General features: G+C 42.0%; 1 protein-coding gene across 1 annotated transcript in view; it reads right to left on the bottom strand.

Annotated features, from left to right (window-relative positions):
* The window catches only part of DNAAF2 (dynein axonemal assembly factor 2), a 675,691-nt gene that overhangs the window by 472,214 nt on the left and 182,153 nt on the right, over positions 1-21,324 (bottom strand). Inside the window, exon 2 of the mRNA XM_044074277.1 lies at positions 5,391-7,661. Within this exon, the coding sequence (XP_043930212.1) occupies positions 5,391-7,250 (1,860 nt within the window). The 5' untranslated portion in view covers positions 7,251-7,661. The remainder of the gene's footprint in view (positions 1-5,390; positions 7,662-21,324) is intronic.

Below are 21,324 nucleotides of genomic sequence, written 5' to 3'. Positions count from 1 at the left end.
AAAGTATTTGGCTAACAAAGTTCACTGACGACTGCAAACTAGGAGCCATAATTGAAACTTCTAATGATGTGGACATCCTACAAAAGGGCCTCACTGAGACAGATGCCTGGTGTCAAAGCCATGGCCTCAAGCTCAATGCTAAAAAGTGCATTGTCATCTCCTTTGGTAAAAACTCTGTACCCTTAAGCTACCACATAGGTAGTAGTCTACTTAACATCAAAAGTGTGATAAGAGACCTTGGGACACAGGCAGACAATAGTCTCTTCTTTGATAATCACATCGCTACAGTAGTCAGGAAATCCTTCTACGTGGCACACCTCATCACAAAAGGTTTCTCATCCAGGAAAAAAGAGGTAATTGTTTCCCTCTACTCATCACTCACTAGACCCATTATAAAGTACAACGCCCCTTTTGGTATATACCTCACAAGACATCTACAACAACTGGAAAGGCCACAGAAATACATCACAAACATGATTACTGGCCTCAAACAGATGCCCTACGCAGACCATCTCAAAAAACTCCAGCTTTACAGACCATTTAAAAAAACTCCAGCTTTACTCCATCGCATATCACCTACTCAGAGGTGATCTATGCCTAACATACAAAGTTATGTCAAACCCAGAGCTTTTGGACATGCTCCACTTAAAGAAATCCCAATCCCTTTGTGCTACATGCTTTAGGGACCTAAACCTTGTCACCACAATAAACAGAACATGCTGGAGGGATAGATTCCTGTCCCAGAGACTTCCCATACTCTGGAACAAACTACCTATCTATATCAAACATAGCTCCTCATTAGCACTCTTCAAGAAAACTCTTGATGACTGGATGGCAAATAGGAAATTCACCCCAGGATCACCTCTGTGGCTCTGCTCGACAGGGGCACAGGAAAATAATTTACTTGGGTGGTGAAAGCCAGGGTACCTTTTTGGTTAAGCTTGTATAGACCCTAGGGCTGATAGCCTAGTACCTATCTATGAACCTGAATCTGTTTGCTAATATATTAGCTATATCATTGCGGTCAGAATGGGTGATATTATTATGGAAGAGCTTAGTGCAGTATTAGACATTATTCCTTAATTTCTGACATGACTAAAGAAAGAAAAATGTGTGGTTGACTCTGGAATCTGTAGCAACCTTAAGTTCATACTCTGCTTTACATTTTCTAATAGTGCTTTTAAGTTCCTTGCTGGAATGTTTCAGTGTAGTCTTGTGGTAGTGAGATGGGGATGTCTTACAAAGCTTTATTATTTTCCTTCTTTTGTTGTTGAGGTTGTTAATATTAGAGTTCCACCAGAGAGGTTTATTCCTGTATTTACAGTTATGTTTATGGCAGATGGGTACTGAATTTTCTATGCAACTGTTCAGGTGCTGGTTAAAGTCAAAGGTGAATGCAGCAGTTCTCTCAGCTGGGTCCATTTCCAAGAGATTATTGGGAATTTTGATAGGTCTTCTACAAGCTAAAGTAGGCTTTCCTTGGAGACATCTCTAAAGATATTGTCATTTGGTGATGGGGTGGTACTACTAGATCTGACAGAGAAAATGAATGATTTGTAGTCAGACTTAACCAGGGATGAGGAGATGCAGGGTGGGGTACAGCCAGGAGCTAGGTTAGTAAGAATCAGGTCAAGGATATTAGAGCCCCTAGTGGGTAGTTTTACAATTTGCTCTAAACCATTGGTTTTAACGAAGTCCAGGAAATACTAAGCATAACTATTTTAGGGTTGCAAGCATATCAATCAATGCTTGGGTAATTGAAGTCTCCTAGTAAGAAGATATTTGGTTTGATATTTAATGCCTTAATGATACTGAGGTAATTTCTGTGATCTTTGCGCAACTCTGCTGGGGATCTATAGTTAGCAATTAAGTCATTTTTGAATTTAACAGTGATTTGGTTCTCCACGAGCACCAAGTGAGACTTGTGGGCAATGGTGTTGCTACCTTGCTATAAAGGGAATGCTGTCATTACACTGAAACCATGTCTCTGTAACTATAGAAATATGAATGTGTTAAGAGTTGCAGGATGGTCTCAGGTTCTGGCATCTTTGTATTTAGACTCATAGCACTGATTATTGCCACCTTGATGTTATCTGAATTTGAGTTTGTATTTTCTATGTAGGATTGTCTAGTAGGGGGCTGTGCCTAAAAAGGCACTATGGGAGGGGTAACAAAGTCTTTAACCAATATGCGGAAGCTCTGGTATGACAGGTGTAAGCCATCCTTGCCAAAACAGGAAGTTTTAGCTACCATGTCATCCCAGGTTGACACATACTAGATCCCCTTAGAATGACACCAACTACTTAGCCAATTGTTAAAGCTAATTATCTTGTATTTGTAGCTAGGAATAATTCTTAGTAAAAACAAGAAACTGATCATGGTCTTTCCTGCCTCATATGCGCAGCAAGTTCCATCATGTCTTCTGCATGTCTCTCTGGGAAGTGTGCCTCTGATTGTTCCTTTCCATAAGTCACCACTAGGTCATAGTCATATCTGTCTGGCTTAAGGGACCTTAGACCCCCTGAAACATCACAGATCCTGGCACCAGAAAAGAAGCTTACAGTCACCCAGTTCTTGTCCAATCTAGTGAGTGTGGAATCTGTATGCCTAACTAGAGAGTCACCTAAGACTAAAACATTTCTCCATGTGAAAGCAAAATTATTGGGTCTTGTAGGCTTAGGCCTGCTTTCCTAATTACTCATGGGTGAGTTTTTTTGATTTGCAGTATGAGTGAATAGAGGAGTAGGTATTGCCTTGCTTGCTGGAGAGTGAGATATTTTACAGTAGGTTCAAGAGGGCTTTGGCAAATTTTTCTTTAAAGACTCAGCGTATGTTATGGGTCTAGTAGTGGGATGTGACTGATGTGCAGCTGTGGAGGTATGCTGCTTACTGATAGTGGCTTGATGCAAGAGGGTTGCACCCATCTTTCTTAAATGTTTACATCTCTCGCAGGTTGTACAATCAACTGGTAGAAGTACTGAGCAGTTGGTAAGCATAAGACAGTTGCTACACTGTCTTAGAACTCCTAATACAATCAGGCTGGCCACAGATGAGGTGAGAGCAGACTGTTGAGCCATATTGCTAGAGGATGGAAAAGTACAGTTGTGCAAGTGAATGTACATAAGACTAGATGCTCAAATGATTACTGTTGCAGTAGCCTTAGCTGTACAAATTATATTGTGCCAAGGATATAAACAACCAGCCAGCCAGCTTCCAAAGCTTCAGGGCACCTTCCATGTGCCCAAACTGTCAGGCAGCTTGAGATGAGCTGACTAAAAATAAGCTTGGGTGCCATGCCCTTCAGAGCTTTACTGACATCGAAGAGTACTCTCTTCTGAGTCTTCAATGATTGGCGGTCGGCTTCTACTATTCCTTTGCTGAGCAGACAAGTTCCCTTTAGGATAAAAAAGTTGTTTAAAGTAACTAAAAATCCTTATTTTCTGTGGATAAATTGTGTTTATTTTATTTTGTGGGGGCTGGCAAAGTGTTTTAAAAATGTTTTTACTGTGTGTGAAAAATGTGAGTTTTAAGACACTTAGTTTTACCAGCATTTGCTGTTTTCCCCAGAAAAGATGGACCATTTTTCAGTTGACCATGGTCCTTCTTCCAGTCATAAAAAGAAAAAGTTAAGCAAACAGCCTTTGCCATCACAGCTGGCTAACTATTTGCCTCAGCTGGCAAGTGAATATGATATGGCCATTACTTGTACCTCAGACCACTCATTTTTTACCCCAAATCCCTCTGGTGTAGCACCTACAGCCAATATGGTTTGGGGTTTAGCTACATCCTCTGCAGTTGTTGGGGTCCCCTCAGTCAGCAAGGTTTGGCCACTCTTGTGAATCCTGGGAGAGAACAGGGAAGACTTTCCAGTTTTGTCAGAATGTTGTGTCCATCCCTGGGGAAGCTGCCGCCACCATTAATAACACTGTTGGCCTCATTTTTTCAGTCAAAAAAGAGAAAACTAAGCATGTAGCTATTCCTCAAATTTCCTTGCACAGGAGTTTACTGGGTCTGGCTCAGGATTCAATTCAGGCAATTAATCCTTCTTGTAAAGTAGTTTTTAATAAAAGAAGGAGTGCTACGTCACCTATGATGAATATCTGGGGCTTACATAGAACTCGGGGGGGGGGGGGTTCTACTATAATAGACCGTGAAGATTTATGGATGAAATATTTAGGGAGATCTGAAGGTAGGTTAGACTGTAGCTAGCTGTAATTACTGAAAAGACAAATTTTGGTTTGTCAAGAATGATGGTCATTTACCTACTGGCTACTACTAGTGCTGGTCTCACCACAACTTCACACAGCTGGGAATCAATGTCAGTTTGCCTTTTTTCTCACCAGAAGCAAGACAGTAGCATTAATCCCAATATGAGAAGTGGGCCACAGGCTCTTTGTCTGGATTCTCGTCCCAGATGTTGTAGGGGTCTGCAGACTTGTTGACTCTTATATATGGTTATATTATTTCTGCCCTTGTTTGAACTTTGGTTGTGACTGAAAAGGGCTGGGATATCCAGGTTACCTGTTAACAAACAAAGAAAAAAATAAAATCTTGAGAGGAAAGACACTTAGAAATGAAAAAGGCCTTAAGTGCCTTCTTTCAATGGAGCTTATTGGTGTCATTAAAATGTATACAGACCAAGCAGTCAGCAGTGTCATGCACTAGTACTAAAATACCAAACACTATAACATTTAGTGTGCCTGCTGCTATGTACTAGTTCCCATGCCACAGGTCCATTTAGAAGCAATATATGTCATAAGAAAGTAGAGGGCCTGGGTCCAAAAATAAGTGTGTGTGTGTGTGTGTGTGTGTGTGTGTGTGTGTGTGTGTGTGTGTGTGTGTGTGTGTGTGTGTGTGTGTGTCGGGGGGGGGGTATTTCAATTTAACACAAACATCCAAAATGCTCTAATTTTTGATTTGTCAAGACAACCAAAACCAAATAAAAAGGGGGGGGGTAATTACAAACTCAAAAAAACAATAATCTGCCATTTTTCTGTGGTGGAAAAGAATGGAGAAAGGTGGTTTATAGGTACATTATGAGACAGGGTAGGAAGGGACTGTATGCCTGGAAAAGTTTAATCTGCCAAGCAGTCTTAATACTTTAGTGCAAGTCCTAAAAGTTTCTAAGGTGGATCTTTTCTTACTAGATCAAGTATTGCAGATGCTATGAAAGTGCTTTATCAGTCCAGTGCTCCACACTGTCAAGCGGCACATCATAAATTTAGATGCATTCTACAGGTTACATCTGACTTTGTGGGATATCAACTCTTAAATCAGGACACAGTTCTGCACTATGGGATGAAATGTTTTCTCTAACATTACAACACTGGAAGAAGAGAACAACAGTATGCTACACGGCACACGGAGATTCACACTGGAAATCTACTTACCAGCAAGCAGTCACTTTTTGTACCAAAATGTAACTTTTTCCATAGTCCAAAGCTTTTTGGTGCTTTATTCAAAATTATGACAGTATGATCATTATTTATATTAAGAGTCACCTGGTCTGTAACCAAGTTATTTCCTGGAGTAAAATGAATGACCAAAGAATAACATGCAGGCGGATAATCTGTTCTGAAATTAGCTGTGCAGTCTCCCATATTAATAGTAATTTTGAAACTGTCTTGAAGTATATGCTTTACATAGAAGAACAGGGTAAATGATTTATCATCTTGCATACATTTGAAACTAGGGCATAACTCAGATCCTTCATTAGTATTCTGAGGCAGCTGGGTTTCAAAACAGTGACCAAATTGAGTTGAATCACCTTCAGAAATGGGTGATGATTTGTTTTCCTTCAGTGTGCCCTTATGTGTTACAAGAAGTGCATTGCTACAGAGTAAATGGCAGGTATTGGTAGAATCACTTAATTCTGTTTGAATGTCTGCTTTATTTGAGGATAATATATCAGAAATATCTGTGTGTTGATTTCTGTGCCTCTCCAAACTGTCTGGAACAACATGTGAGGATCCTTGTGTCTCAATTCCCTCTTTTGTATCCAGATTACTTTCTTGAAAAGAAATCTCAGAAACTAAAGGTCGTTTAGTATTGTCGTCATCTAATTCAATAGATTCTATGCATTTCTCTGGCATGCAGTCTGAAACATCTGCATCTGTTTCAGAACAAAATGTCTCATCTTCTCTGACAAGCATCTTTTGATTCTCTGGCAGCACTACAGCCTTTTGTTTCAATGGTAGCACAGGCAAAGTCACTACAAGCTGCTTTTTGTTTTTTAGGAATTTAGCAGAACCACCGCTCTCATCTACAGGATATGGAAGAGTTATATTTAATAAGTATGCAGGGTCTTGGGAATCCAAAGTTAAATGAGTTTCAGTGACATCCAGTGTTGCCTGTCCTGCTGATTTCAACAAAGGTAGATCAATTGTAATTAGTAGCTCTTTGGGTCGAGTGCTTGGGGTTGCATCTCTTGCATATGTGTAGTCCTGCAAATCAACAAAGGACCTGTATTTAATTGAATATTTAGGTTTACATGGTATAGTGGATCTCTGTTTTTCCTCCTTTGAGACTGGACTTACTTTGGGTTTAGGACTAGAAGTTCTTTTATGTTCAGAAGTGTTGGCTTTTGGAGTATCATATGGATAAGGAAACTGTAAGCCACTTAAATCATCTTCCATTTGCTCGGGTTCACCAGGCAGTGGCTTTCGAATAACTGAAGCATGTGGCACACCTTTATATTTAGTCTTTAAAGTCTTCAGATTTATTTCATCTAATTTAACATTATACTGTTTTTGAATCACTTCAAGTGCAGTTGAATCAACCATTTTCTTAAACTCTGTATTTTTATTAGCCATGTGTAGTGTGTCTTCATGAAAAACAACATCATAAATCATATATTTTGTGCCCTCTTTATTCATATCTTCCCTCCCTGGAGCTAGGCTGTAAGGCAAGGACCAGTGCTGTCCAAATCCACCACCATTTCCCCTTCCAGGTTTACAAAAAGGTTTAGCAATTAAATTGTTGCTGCAGACATTTATAAAACATTTACTTTCCCCGTTAAGACTTGTCTTGAGGACATATCCAGGCTGAGGGTGTACAAATTTTATATCCATTCCTCTCTCTTTTTCCATAAGTGTTATTTCTTCCTCATAACGTTTTTTGTTCTCTGGGTTGGAAATTTCTTCTGCATACTCAAAAAGAAGATCTCTGAACTTCTTATCTTTAAATGCTTTGCTGAAACGCTCAACCTCTTCAGGTGTTAGGTTCAGGTCTTCCAGATTAGAAGTAGCCATTGTTATATGATTGTTGCAATCCTCAGTTTTATAAAATTCTTTAAAATGAACTATTTACATGCAGCCATAAATGTTTCCACTCAACAGCAACAAAGAAGTCTTCGGATGTAACTACTGTCCAGTAAAGTTGCCGTGACAATAACAAAAGATACAATCCAACAATGATATTTACCAAAGCTGCAGCAAGCTGAATGTACGTCGCACTCTTATGAATTTAACTTACAGAGCTTAAATTTACATGAGACCAGCATCAATTGAATTTATGGCAAAGGATACACTTCAGTGATGGTAATGGCTGAATGTGTAGCAATCTGAACTTAGATTAGAAACTGTTAGACTTCATCATAAATCTAGTACCAACTGAATACTTGACTGAATTTTGGACAGTACTCATAAAGAATGCAGTGGAATCTGAAAGAAAAAGGACACACAAAAAAGGTCAGCAAGTACATCATCTAATATTGTAACAGGAACAAATGCTTTTTAACACTTTAACAGAAAATTATAATGCAGTAAAATACCTTATTAACAAATATTAACTAAACATATGAATCTGTAACACTTCCTCAACTCCAGTGCTAAATAATGCACAGGATTTTAGGACTAATTTGCTTATTGCCCTGTGAAGATCCTATTTTAGTAATTTAAGCTTAAATTCAGACTTCTGAAGACATAGCAAATTCAGACAAACTGCAGTGCTACATAAGAAAATACTTGTTCTATGGGATACCACTACATAGTTTTGGCAGTGTCCATTCAACTGAGGCTACTAAAAGGTCAAATGAGATATGAAACTAGGATATGTTAAATCTGACTATTTATTACACATATAAATAACCTACATCCCTCATCAATGTTTAACTTTAATCAGTCCTTCACCTAAGTGAATGGCTTTTCCACCCTCCCCTCCCCATTGCTTACTAAAAATGCGCACATATTTTCTGTTCATGAATGCATACCACCTAGTTTTATATACTCATCTCAACAATGGATTCCCATGGTTCTTGAACAATATCCTAGCATAAAAAAGAAGTTATGTCTTACCATAACTTTCCATCTGTGTTGTAGATCTTTGTTCATTCATTACCATTAGGACCTTGGTTCCGTCCTCGGAACCGATATGGCCGTTTCCAAGCTCGTGCCAGCCAAAAACTCTCAGCTAAGACCTACCCATAATGACCCTCTCCTAGTTACTTCAGATAGAGTTTGCCCGCCCTTAGATAACAGATGTAGTAATAAATAAAAAAAATAGTAGGAGGCTCTGTCTGAGCAAATACCCTAACCAGGAGTTCCTAAAGTCCACCAGGAGTCCAGGCAGGGGGACAGAGGGCGGGAAGTAATGAATGAACAAAGACCTACAACACAGATGGAACATTATGGTAAGACATAACTTCTTTATCTGATGTTGTAAATCTTTGTTTATAGATTACCATTAGGATCAAGTCCCCAGCTACTGGAATCCTGGGTGGCCCTAAGGAAGGATATTCCTGAGCACTTTAGAACCAAAAGATGCTCGTTCTCTGGAGGCCAAATCCAATTTGTAATGAGATATAAAGGTATGAGGTCTTGCCCAAGTGGCTGCTGTGCAAATATCATCCATAGAGGCTCTGGAATGAAATGCTATAGAAGTAGCCATAGATCTGGAAGAACGAGCCTTTATTCTGGAAGGTAAGGATAGCTTATTCTGTTTGTAGATAAAGGTAATGATGTTTCTAAGCCAGGATGATAAAGTCACTTTGGAAACAGGTTTACCCAATCTGGGTCCTGCAAAGACCACAGACAATTGATCTGTTTTCCTGAAAGATTTAGTCCTGTCCAAATAACAACAAAGCTGCTGATGCACATCAGGGGTGTGCAAAAGGTACTCCCCTCTGTTAGAATGCTGAGGGAAGAAAACTGACAGGTCAATAGATTGGTTAATGGAAAAGCCAGAAATGACCTTGGGCAAGAAAGAAGGGTCAGTATGAAGGTACACCCTATCTGTATGGAAGATCAAATAAGGACTCTTGACACTCAAAGCCTGCAGCTCAGATACTCTTCTCGCTGAGGTAAGTGCTACCAGAAGTAAGGTTTTCCATGACAAAAATTGCAAATCACATGAATCAAAAGGCTTGAAAGGGGAACCTGTGAGAGACTGAAGTACCAAAGTCAAGTCCCAGGCTTCTAAGGGAGGCTTGACTAGAGGTTTAACATGTAATACTCCTTTCAAAAAGGTCTTGCATAGGCGGTGTGACATAATTGAAGAATTAGCAAGATCATTATGAAAAGTGACGATAGTTGCTAAATGTACAGTGATCATCAAAGCTGAGGCTCCTGCGTGCAAAACAATAGTCAGGTATTGTAGGATCTTTTGAATAGGCATAGAGAAAGGGTCTAAGTTCTGATCTTTGGCCCAAATAGAGAACCTAATCCATTTACTAGAATAAACTTTCCTAGTAGAAGGTTTGTGTGAAGCCAGAAGAATTTCACGAACAGGAGATGGGATGTCAGGCAGCCTGGCAATCACTGGAAGTGAAGGAACCAAACTGTGAGCTTGAGACTGTGCAGGTTGGGATGAATCAGTCCCTGAGGATGAGATAACAGGTCTTGGGAATGATCCAGGATCCACGGACTGTGAATCAGATGAAGCCATAGAGAAGACCCGGTGGCCAATCGTGCATTAGAGCATCCCTCGGTGGTTCCCCTGAGGGGGGATCAGGGCAAAGTAGCTTCTGCATTTGTAGTTTGGGGGGGGAAGCAAATAGGTCACAGCAAGGCTTGCCCCAGCGTTGGAAGATTCGATCGACTGTTACAGGGTTGAGAGACTACTCGTGAGGCATCAGGATGTTCCTGCTCAAATTGTCCACAATAAGGTTGGAACTCCCGGGAATGTGTGTTGCTATAAGGAAGTGGTTGGAAGCTATCACCCAGTGCCAAATCCTTATGACTTCCCAACACAGGGGGCAAGACCTGGTTCCACCTTTCTTGTTGATATACCAGATGACTGACATGTTGTCTGACTGAATTGCAATGGTCCCAGAGAGTAGGGACGCATGGAACACTTGCAATGCTAGGAGAACTGCCCTCAGTTCCAGGACATTTACGTGCAAATTGGCCTCCATGGGGGACCAGGTGCCTTGGACAGTCTTTCCCTGGAAATGCCCCCCCCCCTAACAGGGAAGCATCTGTGATCACTGTGGCCATGGGCTTTGGAAGACCGAATGGTCGACACCAATGATTCATCCACCATAACATTTCTTCCTTGCAACGGTTTGAAAGACGCAACATGTGGTCGAGTGGGTAAATTAGCAACAACCATTGTGTGGAAAGAAGCCACTGTAGGATTCTCATGTGCAGTCTCACCAGTGGTACCAACATAACATAATGGCAGCCTCCATGGAGCTTAAGAGTTGCAGTACAAGATGTCCTCATACATAGGTCTGAGAAGGTCTTGGATTTGGTGTGTTATGTTCGAAAACCTGTGAGGGGGGAGAGAAGCTTGACAGGATGTTGTGTTGAAGACCGCTTCAATGAATTCCAGTGTCTTCATTGGAGACACTGAGATTTGTCCTTGTTGATTGTAATCCCCAAGCGGAGAGTGAGACCTTGAGTTTAAGAAGATTCCTGGTTGGAGCGGTAAGGAGCCAATCGTCTACATAGGGAAACACCTGAGATCCTTGTAGTCAAAGATGAGCTACCACAACTGCCATACATTTGGCGAACACTCAAGGGGCTGTCGAGAGACCGAATGGCAGTGCCCTGAACTGGTAGTGATTGTCTCCCAGCCAGGAGCAGAGAAACCTCTGGGAGAGGTGATCCATCTTTATGTGGTAGTATGCGTCCTGGAAGGTCTATAGAGCACATCCAGTTATCCCTCCCTAGGAAGGGTAGAATGGACTGTATTGTGACCATCCGGAAATGTTAAAGTTTGATAAATTTGTTCAATAGGCTAAGATCCAGGATTGGTCTCCAGTCCCCTTGTCTTTTTTGGCACTAAAAAGAACCTCGAGTAAAACCTGGATCCTGTCTGGTCTGGTGGTACTGGTTGGATGACTCTTTTCCTTAGCAGATTTTTCTATTTCTAAGGCTGCTAATTCCCTCTGATTGGGTGGTACATCGGGGATGGGAGTTAAATCTAATGGTATTTGGTAGCCTCTGGATATTATTCACTGCACCCTAACATCAGCAGTAATAAGATGCCAGGCTGTAGATGCAGAGAAAAACGACCCCCGACTGCTTCCAGAGGAAAGCAATCAGGCCACTGCTCAGGAGCGCTGGTAGGGGGTGCTGGAGAAAGAATCTCTAGCACCCTGGTTACACAGACCCCCTCTACCCTGAAAGGGACGTCTTCCATATGAGTTGCCCCCTCTGCCCCGGGGAGATTGTTCACCACGAGTGTCACGAAAAGGTTGTTGGGATTTCTTGAACCACATTTTTCCTCCCTTCTGGTTCCTGGAGTAGGACCTCTGGGGGTTGGAAAGGCATACATCCACAGCAGACAAGGTCTTTCCTTCTTTCTCACTACGTGTAAGTGTCTCTCGTACTTTGGGTCCAAAAAGTGCAGATTCGTCGACAGGTGCATTGACGAAGAAAGATTTAAAGGGGTCTGCGAAGTCACACAACCTCATCCAAGCATTAGGTCTCATGACAACGCCTGTTGCGGCAGCTCGAGCTGGCCCCTCAGTGGAGTGAGATATCAAATGCATCGAGAAGTTTGAGATGGATTCAAGGGTAGCTAGCTGCGAGGCGACAGTATCATGCACCTCATTAGGCAGTACCCCACCAAAGAGGGAGACATTTCAGAAATTAGGCCTCTTTGGAGGCAAGTAAAGTGTGCCAGATAGAACAGAGACTGAATGGCGAATGGCACTGAAGCATAGGTCCGTTTTTCTAGTCTGTCCATGGTCCAGGACTCTCTGGAGGATGGACGGTGGAACTGTCTTCTGCCAGTTCCCTCTTGGTGGCTGCCGCCACGACCATAGAATCAACTGTCAACTGTTAGGACCAGTGGGGCTGATCTTCAGGTGTAGATACAATTTTTTGTCTGGCCTCTGAGGGACAGGTTCTGCATTGTCTGGGGCTTTCCAGGCATGCTGCCCAATGATTTTAACAAGGTAATCTGCCAATGGAGTAACCCAGGAAGTAGATGGCTGGGCACGGAAGGCCTGCAGGAACACCAATTCCTCAGAAGAAGGGTTATAGGACTTCCAGTCTCCCCGCTGCTTAAGGATTTTGAGAATGTCTCCGAATGAGATGTCGTCTGGGGAAGACCGTGGGGACCCTTCCCCCTCATCACAATCAGTGTCTTTGGTGATAGATTCCTCCGGTGAATCAAGGTGCTTCCTCTTGCACAGTTTCTTCCGGGGTGGCTCCTCAGTGGAATCTTCTGAGGAGGACTCCGGAGAAGGGGATCCCATCAAAGAGGGTTCTTCTGACTCCCGTGCTCGGGGTCCTGAAATAGAGGGTTGGGAGAGGTGCATGCTAGGGGAGGGTTCTGATACTGATGTCATCGGTGCTGACTGCGAGTCCACTACCTGTACAGCAGGCCTACCTGAGAAGGGATGGGAGTCTGGAACCGGGAGGGACAACCTCGGAACCGGGGTCACACCTCGTCGTGAGAAGACCACCTCCAGGTGAGGAGCTCTGAGAGAAGTGGAAGCCATCAAAGCCATGGACATAGATGGCGCCAGCGAGAAAATAGGCACCAGGCTAGGTACCAAGGTATGGATGGTCCAAACACTGCTTCGGGGGAGCATCAGTTCCACTGGAGCCAATGTAGCAAGGGTGGACGGTGCCGACAGGGAAAACACTGCTGTCGGAACTGAGACAGTATGCACTGGAGTGGAAATATCCTGTCCTTGGCAGATATTCGAGTTTTAGAGCCGATGGAGCCAAAAAAGCTGTCAGCACCATGGCAGGGGATGGTGCCGAAGGAGTACCAGTCATCGGAGCCGAAGTCAGATCCAAGGACGGCACCGGTCAGTGGTGCCGAGGTCGGAACCGAAATAGGGGTGAATATCATGGACGGCACCGAGGGAGAAGACACAGAGCCTGGTGCCGAAGAGGTCTGCGCAGAGGGTGCCGGCGAAGCACGGAGCCGACTCGGTTCTGTAACTGACGGAGATGCAGGAACCGAGTAACTCCGTTTTTCCTTATTTTTTTTTTTGTTTTGTTTTGTTTTTTGGAGGGGGTGTGACCTTTGACCCAGATAGAGCCTCTGAAAAAGGTGTCTTGAGTAATCCATTTTTTCCTTATGTTTTTTGGTCTTTGGAGGGGGTGAGACCTCTGACCCAGATACAGCCTCCAAAAAAGGCGTCATGAGTAATCAGTTTTTCCTGATGTTTCTTGGTCTTTGGAGGGGGTAAGACCTCTGACCCAGATAGAGCCTCTGAAAAAGGTGTCTTTAAGATAAGTTTATTTTTACGTTCTGCTAGTGTACAATTACTAAAACTAGCACAAATGTCACAGGCAGCTTTAATATGATCCAAGCCCAAACAGTAGACACAATGAATATGTGTATCTGAGTTAGGCATCTTACGTCCACACTTGTCACACTGTTTAAATCCCAACTTAGCTTTGTCTGACATAGTAAGGCAACAAGGCTATCCTACAGAAAAATTAAGGGAGAAAATACCAATGATGTTATTTAAAAAAAAAATACCACTAGTAAAAAGGAAAGGCCTGTCAAAGACAGGAGAGAGGGACAGTGCCAATAAAGGTAAACAATTAAATCACCAAGGAAAAGGGTAGGAAATAGGCTTAGGTTATAGGTGACAGTGAGAAAAGGCTAACATAACTAAAAATTAAATACTTTTGAAGAGAAACTGTCTTAAAATTAAGAATTTTTTACTTAGCTTTGAGAGAGATGGCTAGCACATCTGACTAGGAACACAGCAAACGACATCTGGAGTAACTAGGAGAGGGGCATTACGGGTAGGTCTTAGCTGAGAGTTTTTGGCTGGCATGAGCTTGGAAACGGGGGTATCATTTCTGAGGGTGGAACCAAGGTCCTAATGGTAATGAATAAACAAAGATTTACAACATCAGATGGTTAAGTTCAGCTGCTTCTGTTGGAGTGGGTAGAAAAGAAAAAGATAACTTGCAACCATCTTATAATCACATTAACAAAAACAAAACAGAAAACAAACAGCAGAAAAAATAGTCACAAACATGTTCGGTAAAGATATATTTGTAGTGGTCTTGTAAATTTCCCTTGTGAATGTGATTAGAGGACAATCACATATTTTAGTGCAGTCAGTGCCTGTCAGTTTTCCTCTGGAATAGTTTCATAGTTCAATAATCAAGATGCCAAATTTTCTTAAACAAGCAGTCATTCCCACCACACATATGCCTTTCTTATATTCCCTTACCTATTTTTAACTGGCTCCTCAGGTTGAAAAAAGGTTAGGCTTCTTTCCCACACAATAAGGCCCAGCACAGTTATTTTATGTTTAGTCAGCTGTAAATTTGATTGAGTAATTACAATAACAGGAACTCTTGTTTTTTGAGCATTAAAGGAAAGGCTGTCCCTAGTCAACTGGTGAAACACAGCGGCTGAGCAGCAAGTAAAATGCAGAGGTTTTTATACCCACTTGGAAAAGAATAAAGTGAATTAGATGCAGCCAACACCAAGGCCCATGTGTTAAATTATAGAAAAAATATTTACAGACAACATAAATTAATTAAAAAAAATAAAGTTATCAACAGTCAGTGTAGTTATAATGCAGTGTTATAATGCAAATATGTCTGTGTAGTCAGAAATCAATACAGCCAGCTGGGTCCATGGCACACAGGATGAAGCCTTGACTATAAGGTTACCATACGTCGGGTTTCCCCGGACACATCCTCTTTTTGGGCTCCTGTCCAGGTGGTTTTTGAAAATTCTGTGTTTTGTCAGGGTTTTTGAAAAACCCGGAAAAAAAATCACAGAATTTTCAAAAACCAGACGTCCCTATTTCAGCGGGATTGTCCCAGGATCGGCAGTCCGATCCTGAGTCCTGCACTGCCGGTTACAGTCCCGGCAAAACAGCCTCCGCTTTGTTTTTTTTTTTTATTGGTCCATATACTGGTATACCAGGCAATCAAAAAATTGCAAAACGGAGCGCTGTTCAATGCGGAACTGCTTGATGTTCCGCATTGAACAGAAGAGGGTCCACTGTGCGAGCTTTTGATTCGCTTGTATAACGGTATACGAGCCAAAAAAAAAACAATTGAAAAATGGAGCTCTGTTCAATATGGAACTGCGATGTTCCGCATTAAAGACTAAAGACCTTTTTTTTTTTTTAGTCTTCACCTAGTGTGAAAGACCTTTTGTCCTGACCTGGCCAGTCAAGAATCTGGCAACCCTAAGAGGACGGATGCCGCTGCAGCTGGCTGTGAAGAATGGGAGTGAAGTGGTCAAAATGGGATCATCCATCCTTGGGGAAAGTGGTGTTGTGGTCCTTCAAGGGGGGGGGGGGAAACTAAAAATACTCTGCCTGGTGGAGGTCAGGTTACAGGTCCTTATGCAATCAACAGTTCTACAGTCCTTGCCAAGCAACACATAGTGTTGTTGTTGGAATAGTACAGTTGTATAAGTTGCACTCACCCAAAACAATAGATGTTGAAATCCCTCACTGCTGTAGTAGCCTTTAGGCTATATGGGATGTATCTTGTCAAAGGCAGAACAACTAGCTAGGCTTCCAAAAGCTATGGCTCTCTTCCGTAATTCCACTCTAACTGCTGATTGGTCAGCCCTGAGTAGGGAAAATTTGCAGTAAGAGTGGAAATTCTTTAGGATTTTCTTGCCCAAAAGTTAAGAAGTAACACACTCCTCTTGCACTATCCAAACAAGAAATAGTCAACAAATTATTTCCCAGCAATAACTATATACAGTAATAGGGGGATAGACGGTGGGTACAGCTACTACAGCGTTGAGGAATTTGAACATCTACTGCTATGGGTAAGTGCAACTTACACAATCATACTATGTTCATCATTTCCACTACTGTAGTAGTCTTTAGGCTATCTGTTTTGATTACCAAAGCCTATTCAACTTGGGAGGAGAAAGGATTCAGATGAAGGAGCCCCTGGAGAACAATCCTTAAAAAGCTAGCTCTGGACCTTGAAAAGAAATCTAGCTTGTAATGCTTTATAAAAGTATGTAGGAAGGACCATATAGCTGCCTCAAGAATGTTTCTAGAATTCATTTTTTTCCAATATGCCATCGAGGAATACAAGGGCCTTGTAGAGTGATCCTCAATACTGCTTAGAGCAGGTCTACAATGGTGGGCATAACAAAAGGCAACAGATGTAGACAGCCATCTGGAAATAGTCTGAGTTTACATGGGTTGTCCTTTATTAGTCCCAACATCAGAAATAAATAGCCGATTAGCTTTTCTAAAGGACCTGCTCTGTCAGTATAGTACTTGAGCTGCCTAGGTCAGGATTTGGTAAGACCAGTCTCCAGGGGTTCCTGGACTATTCTTCTTCCACCTCCCAGTTGTTGTAAGCTCTGGTAATCTATCCATATAGCTTAGGCTACTGCAGCAGTGATAAATTTGAAGAATTTAGGACAGTTGTGTAACTAAACTTACTATAACAGTAGATGTTTGTATGATCACTGCTGCAGTATCCTGCCTCCAAACCCCCTTGTTTTTTGGTGTGGTTTTTTTATGCCCGGGTGTGGACTTTTAATTTTTTGTTGTTCCTAGCAATGCTCTCAGGACTCAACCTCCCTCTCTCAGTTGGCAGGAATGCTCTGAAGAGCTTGGCACCCAAACCTGTCTTTTTAGTCAGCTTAGCTCAAGGTGACTAACAGATAGGGCACATAGAAGGTGCCCTGAAGCTTTGGAAGCTGGCTGGCTATTATATCCTATGCAGGATATAACCCATACAGCTCAGGCTACTGCAGCCATGAAGAATATTTCCCCTGAAGGGAGGTGTTTATTTTCAGTGATAACTGTATCCCTCCTAAACTACCTTTAACACTCAAGAGTCTGTCAGAATCTGTTGCTAAAGGGAAATGCACAGAGACAATTGTTGACACAGGTTTTGAGAGACTGGGGCAGGAGGGCGGAAGGAAGAATGCTGGCATAATCCTTCTGAAATTGTATACTGTCCCTTTTTATGAAAAGATCCTAGTTTCTTTGTTCTTCTCTTGCTATCTCTTTATTTCCCTTTTTGGGCTTGAGAAGGCAAGGATTGTTTTGTTTTGGTTCTGAAATGTGAAAGAGGATCTAGGAGACCTGTAAGGGGGGAGGGACTGAAAAATCTTAGAAACTCCCACAGCAGCTGGCCTGAATAAAACCTCTTTATCTAAAGCTGAATTCAAAATTTCCGACTTTATCTCATAAGAAAACTTTTGGTTACATACCCAAAAATACCTCCTTAAAACAGTATCAAAAGCAGAGACCCAAGACTCAATATTTGCGCAGTCATATACACTCGTTAAAACATGTTCAAATACTTGAGAGAAATGTTGGAAACAATAGAATACTATACAAACAAAAAGCACACACTTCCACATATGGGTCTGATAGTTAAGAATTCTATATGATAAAGCGGAAAAAGAAGTAAAAATTCTCTTACCCAATCTGTCCAAAATATTGCCCTCCATGGGAGTCTTAGTCCTAAAGAAAAAAATGACAGGAAGGCTGTCAGAGTCAACAGAAAAACTACATAAGTTGTTGGCCACCCTGCCCCAGTAAAATGTTTCCTCACGCAAAACGTTTTGTTAGAAATTCAAAAGTCAACATAAGAAGTACATTTTGTCCCAAAATAATTGAGTACAATGCCCCTTTTGGGATGTACCTTACCAGACACCTTCAGCAACTGGAAAGACCCCAAAAGTACCTCACCAAGAGGATCAAAGGGCTCAAACAGATGCTATATGCTGCCCGGTTAAAGAAACTCCAGCTCTACTCAGTGGCATACCGCCTGCTCAGAGGCGATCTGTGTCTGACGTATAAAGCCATGTTCAACCCGGAATTAATGGACATGCTGCACCTCAGAAAATCCAAATCCCATCGAGCTACGCGCTCGAGAGACTTGAACCTCAGCACTGAAATAAATAGGACATGCTGGAGGGACAGATTCATAACCCAGAGGCTCCCTTCACTCTGGAATAAAATCCCAGTCCAGGTTAGGCAGAGTCTTAATGCCATATTCATCAAGGACACCCACACCTCAAGATTGGTAAACCATCCAGAAGACTGCTCTGCAAAAACTCAGGAACCTCATATGGTCTTCCTGAAAACACTGGAGGGATAAATGTATGTGACTTCAACTACCCTAATATAGACTGGGGACACTACTCAAGCCCAAACACTCTAGCCCAAAAGTTCCTGGAATTCATAAACTCAAATGCCATGGAACAACTAGTCACCATCCCACAAGAGGAGAAAACATACTTGATCTCATCATCACGAACATGGGAGCACAATGTTCACCTCACTGGTGAGATCTGATCACAAACTAATCTCGCTGGAGGTCCTCATAATGAAAAGAACACAGTAAAGAACCACTTCTAAAGACTAGTGTGGTCTCCGTTAACATTACTCGAATCACTTAATCCCAAGCAAAACAAAGACTCTCAGTCTGGTGGACCCCAGCCATAAACAAACTCTACAACAAAGGAGAAAGCTACTACAAGATAGAGCAAAATCCTTAAAAGGTAAGACACCGCTGATCACTATAAGTAAAAAGCTAAGAGCTCTCATAAAATCATCCAAAGCTAATTTTGAGAAAAAATAGCTAAGGACTCTAAAGACAACCATAAGGCATTCTTTAGCTATGTCAGAAACCTAGGAGGAAACTCCCAGATATGCTCAGAATTAGTTCAAAATGATGTGAAGATTACTGATCCTACAAACATGGCCAACATACTGGCTGACAGGTTCAGTGCAAACTTCTCCCCTCCCCTAAAGGAGAGATATCTATACCAAATGATTGTAGCCCCCAAACATCTCCAGGTGAGAACTGCTCTCTCCAAGGCAAAGAACACAGCATCCATGGGACCTGATGGTGTCCCGGCTGTGTGCTCCATGAACTCGAATTAAACCCACAGTTAGGACAGCTGTTTAATCTTAGTCTCACCTCCCTGGAAATTACCGTCCCATTAGCTTGACAAGCCTTATCTGCAAAGCCATGGAGAGGATCATAATGGATCTCATAAATAAAGACATAGGGAACTTGCAGACTTTGGATCCAACCCAGTTTGGCTTTGTCAAAGGCAGATCATGCCTTTTAAACCTGGTTGACTTTTTCGAAACAGTCACCAAGACCATTGATGAGGGAAGGCAGTCCATACAGCCTACCTAGACCTTTTGATACAATACCTCACTCGGTATCATTGAAAAACTCATCAACTTAAATGTAAACCCATACATTACAAGATGGGTTGCAAACTGGCTGAGTGACAGAACCCACAGGGTCAGAGTTGCTGGCGCCATGTCAGACTCAAAGCCTGTCACAAGTGGTGTCCCACAGGGCTCAGTCCTTTGTTTGGCATCTACTTTTCTGAAGTACAAGCAAACACAGGAGGGTTATGGCTGACAAAGTTTGCAGATGACTGCAAACTGAACACATCCGACACAGATATCCTTCAGAAGGGTCTCACAGAAACGGATAACTGGTGCCAGAGCCATGGCCTAAAGTTAAAAGCCAAGAAATGCATAGTCATACCCTTCGGGAAAAATAAGGTTACTAGCTACCATATAGGTGGCAATCCCCTGAACACAGAAGAAGTTATTAGGGACCTGGGAACCCAGGTTGACAGTAGCCTTTCATTCGACACTCATATTGCTAAAGTAGTTAGGAAGACCTTCTACATTGCCCACCTTATCATGAAGGGATTCACATCTAGATCAAGGGAAGTCATAGTCTCCCTATACTCATCACTCATCAGACCAATGATCGAGTACAATGCCCCATTAATGTATCTGACCCGACACTTGCAGCAGCTGGAGAGGCCACAAGTTCCTCACCAAAAGGATAAAGGGTCTCAAAATCTGTCTTATGCTGCCCCTACTGAAAGAACTCCAGTTATATTCAGTTGCTTACGAGGTGACCTATGCCTGACATACAAGGCCATGTCTGATTTGATGAACATGCTTCATCTCAAAATCTAGATGGATAGATTCATCACCCAAAGACTCCCTATGCTGTGGAACAAAATCCCGGTTTATGTGAGGCAGAGCAGGCCTTGTTCAAGAGGAATCTTGACCAATGGATGGGAGATCACAGATACGTGTCACTGCTCGACAGAGGCACAGCAAAATAATAGATAGCCTAGTATGAACCTATGAACCTCATTGACTCTCTTCAAGAGGAATCTTGATGAGTGGATGGGAGATCGTAGGTTTACCCCGGGTATCACTTCTGTGTCACTGTTAGACAGAGGCACAGTATACTAATCTCGAAAAAGGGCATAGCAAAATTAATTTAAAATGGGTGGCGAAAGCCAAACACACTCTGGCTAGGCTTATAAATGCCCTAGGGCAGATTGCTTATAGGTTCATAGGTTCATACTAGGCTAAGCTAAAAATAGTGGTCCCTGAAGGGAAAATTATGATACTAAAGAATGGCTTCTTAAAGGGGCAGAATCACTAAAAACAAGTGAAAATTAAAAACACTTGTTTACGTTTATAACCCTCTGAGCTGCTTTTTCATGAGGCGGTAAGAAAGTACTTAAGATTTCCCACTCTGACTGCTGATTTTTCAGTCTTAGGGCTGACAGAGTGGCAGTGTGAGAGAAAGCCAAAGCTTTTGGAAGTTGGCCATTTTTTTTTGTGTCTTGGGCAAGACACAACCCATATTGCATAAAGGCTAATGTAGCAGTGAGAATGGTGAACATCTGATGCATATATGCTTCCATTCATTTACAAAGGAGCAGGATTAAAGAAAAATATTAGCCAAAAAATTGAATTGGGAGCTAGGGCTAAAATAATGAAGAAACTCCTGACAACTACCAGAATAATGGTTTCAAATAAAGATCGCTAGCCTATAAGAAATGAATGGGACAGCGGAGTCATGGGATAGCTAATAAAAGTGGAAAAACAATAAACAAAAAAATTAGTAATGCATATTGTGTTAATACAATTGCATGTTCTGGAAT

The sequence above is a fragment of the Protopterus annectens genome, chromosome 6.part0, assembly GCF_019279795.1.
Source record: "Protopterus annectens isolate FY-2018-M chromosome 6.part0, PAN1.0, whole genome shotgun sequence".
Classification (NCBI taxonomy): Eukaryota; Metazoa; Chordata; order Ceratodontiformes; family Protopteridae; genus Protopterus; species Protopterus annectens.
Note: the sequence above shows the minus strand (reverse complement) of the source record. Positions and strands in the feature narration are given on the sequence as shown.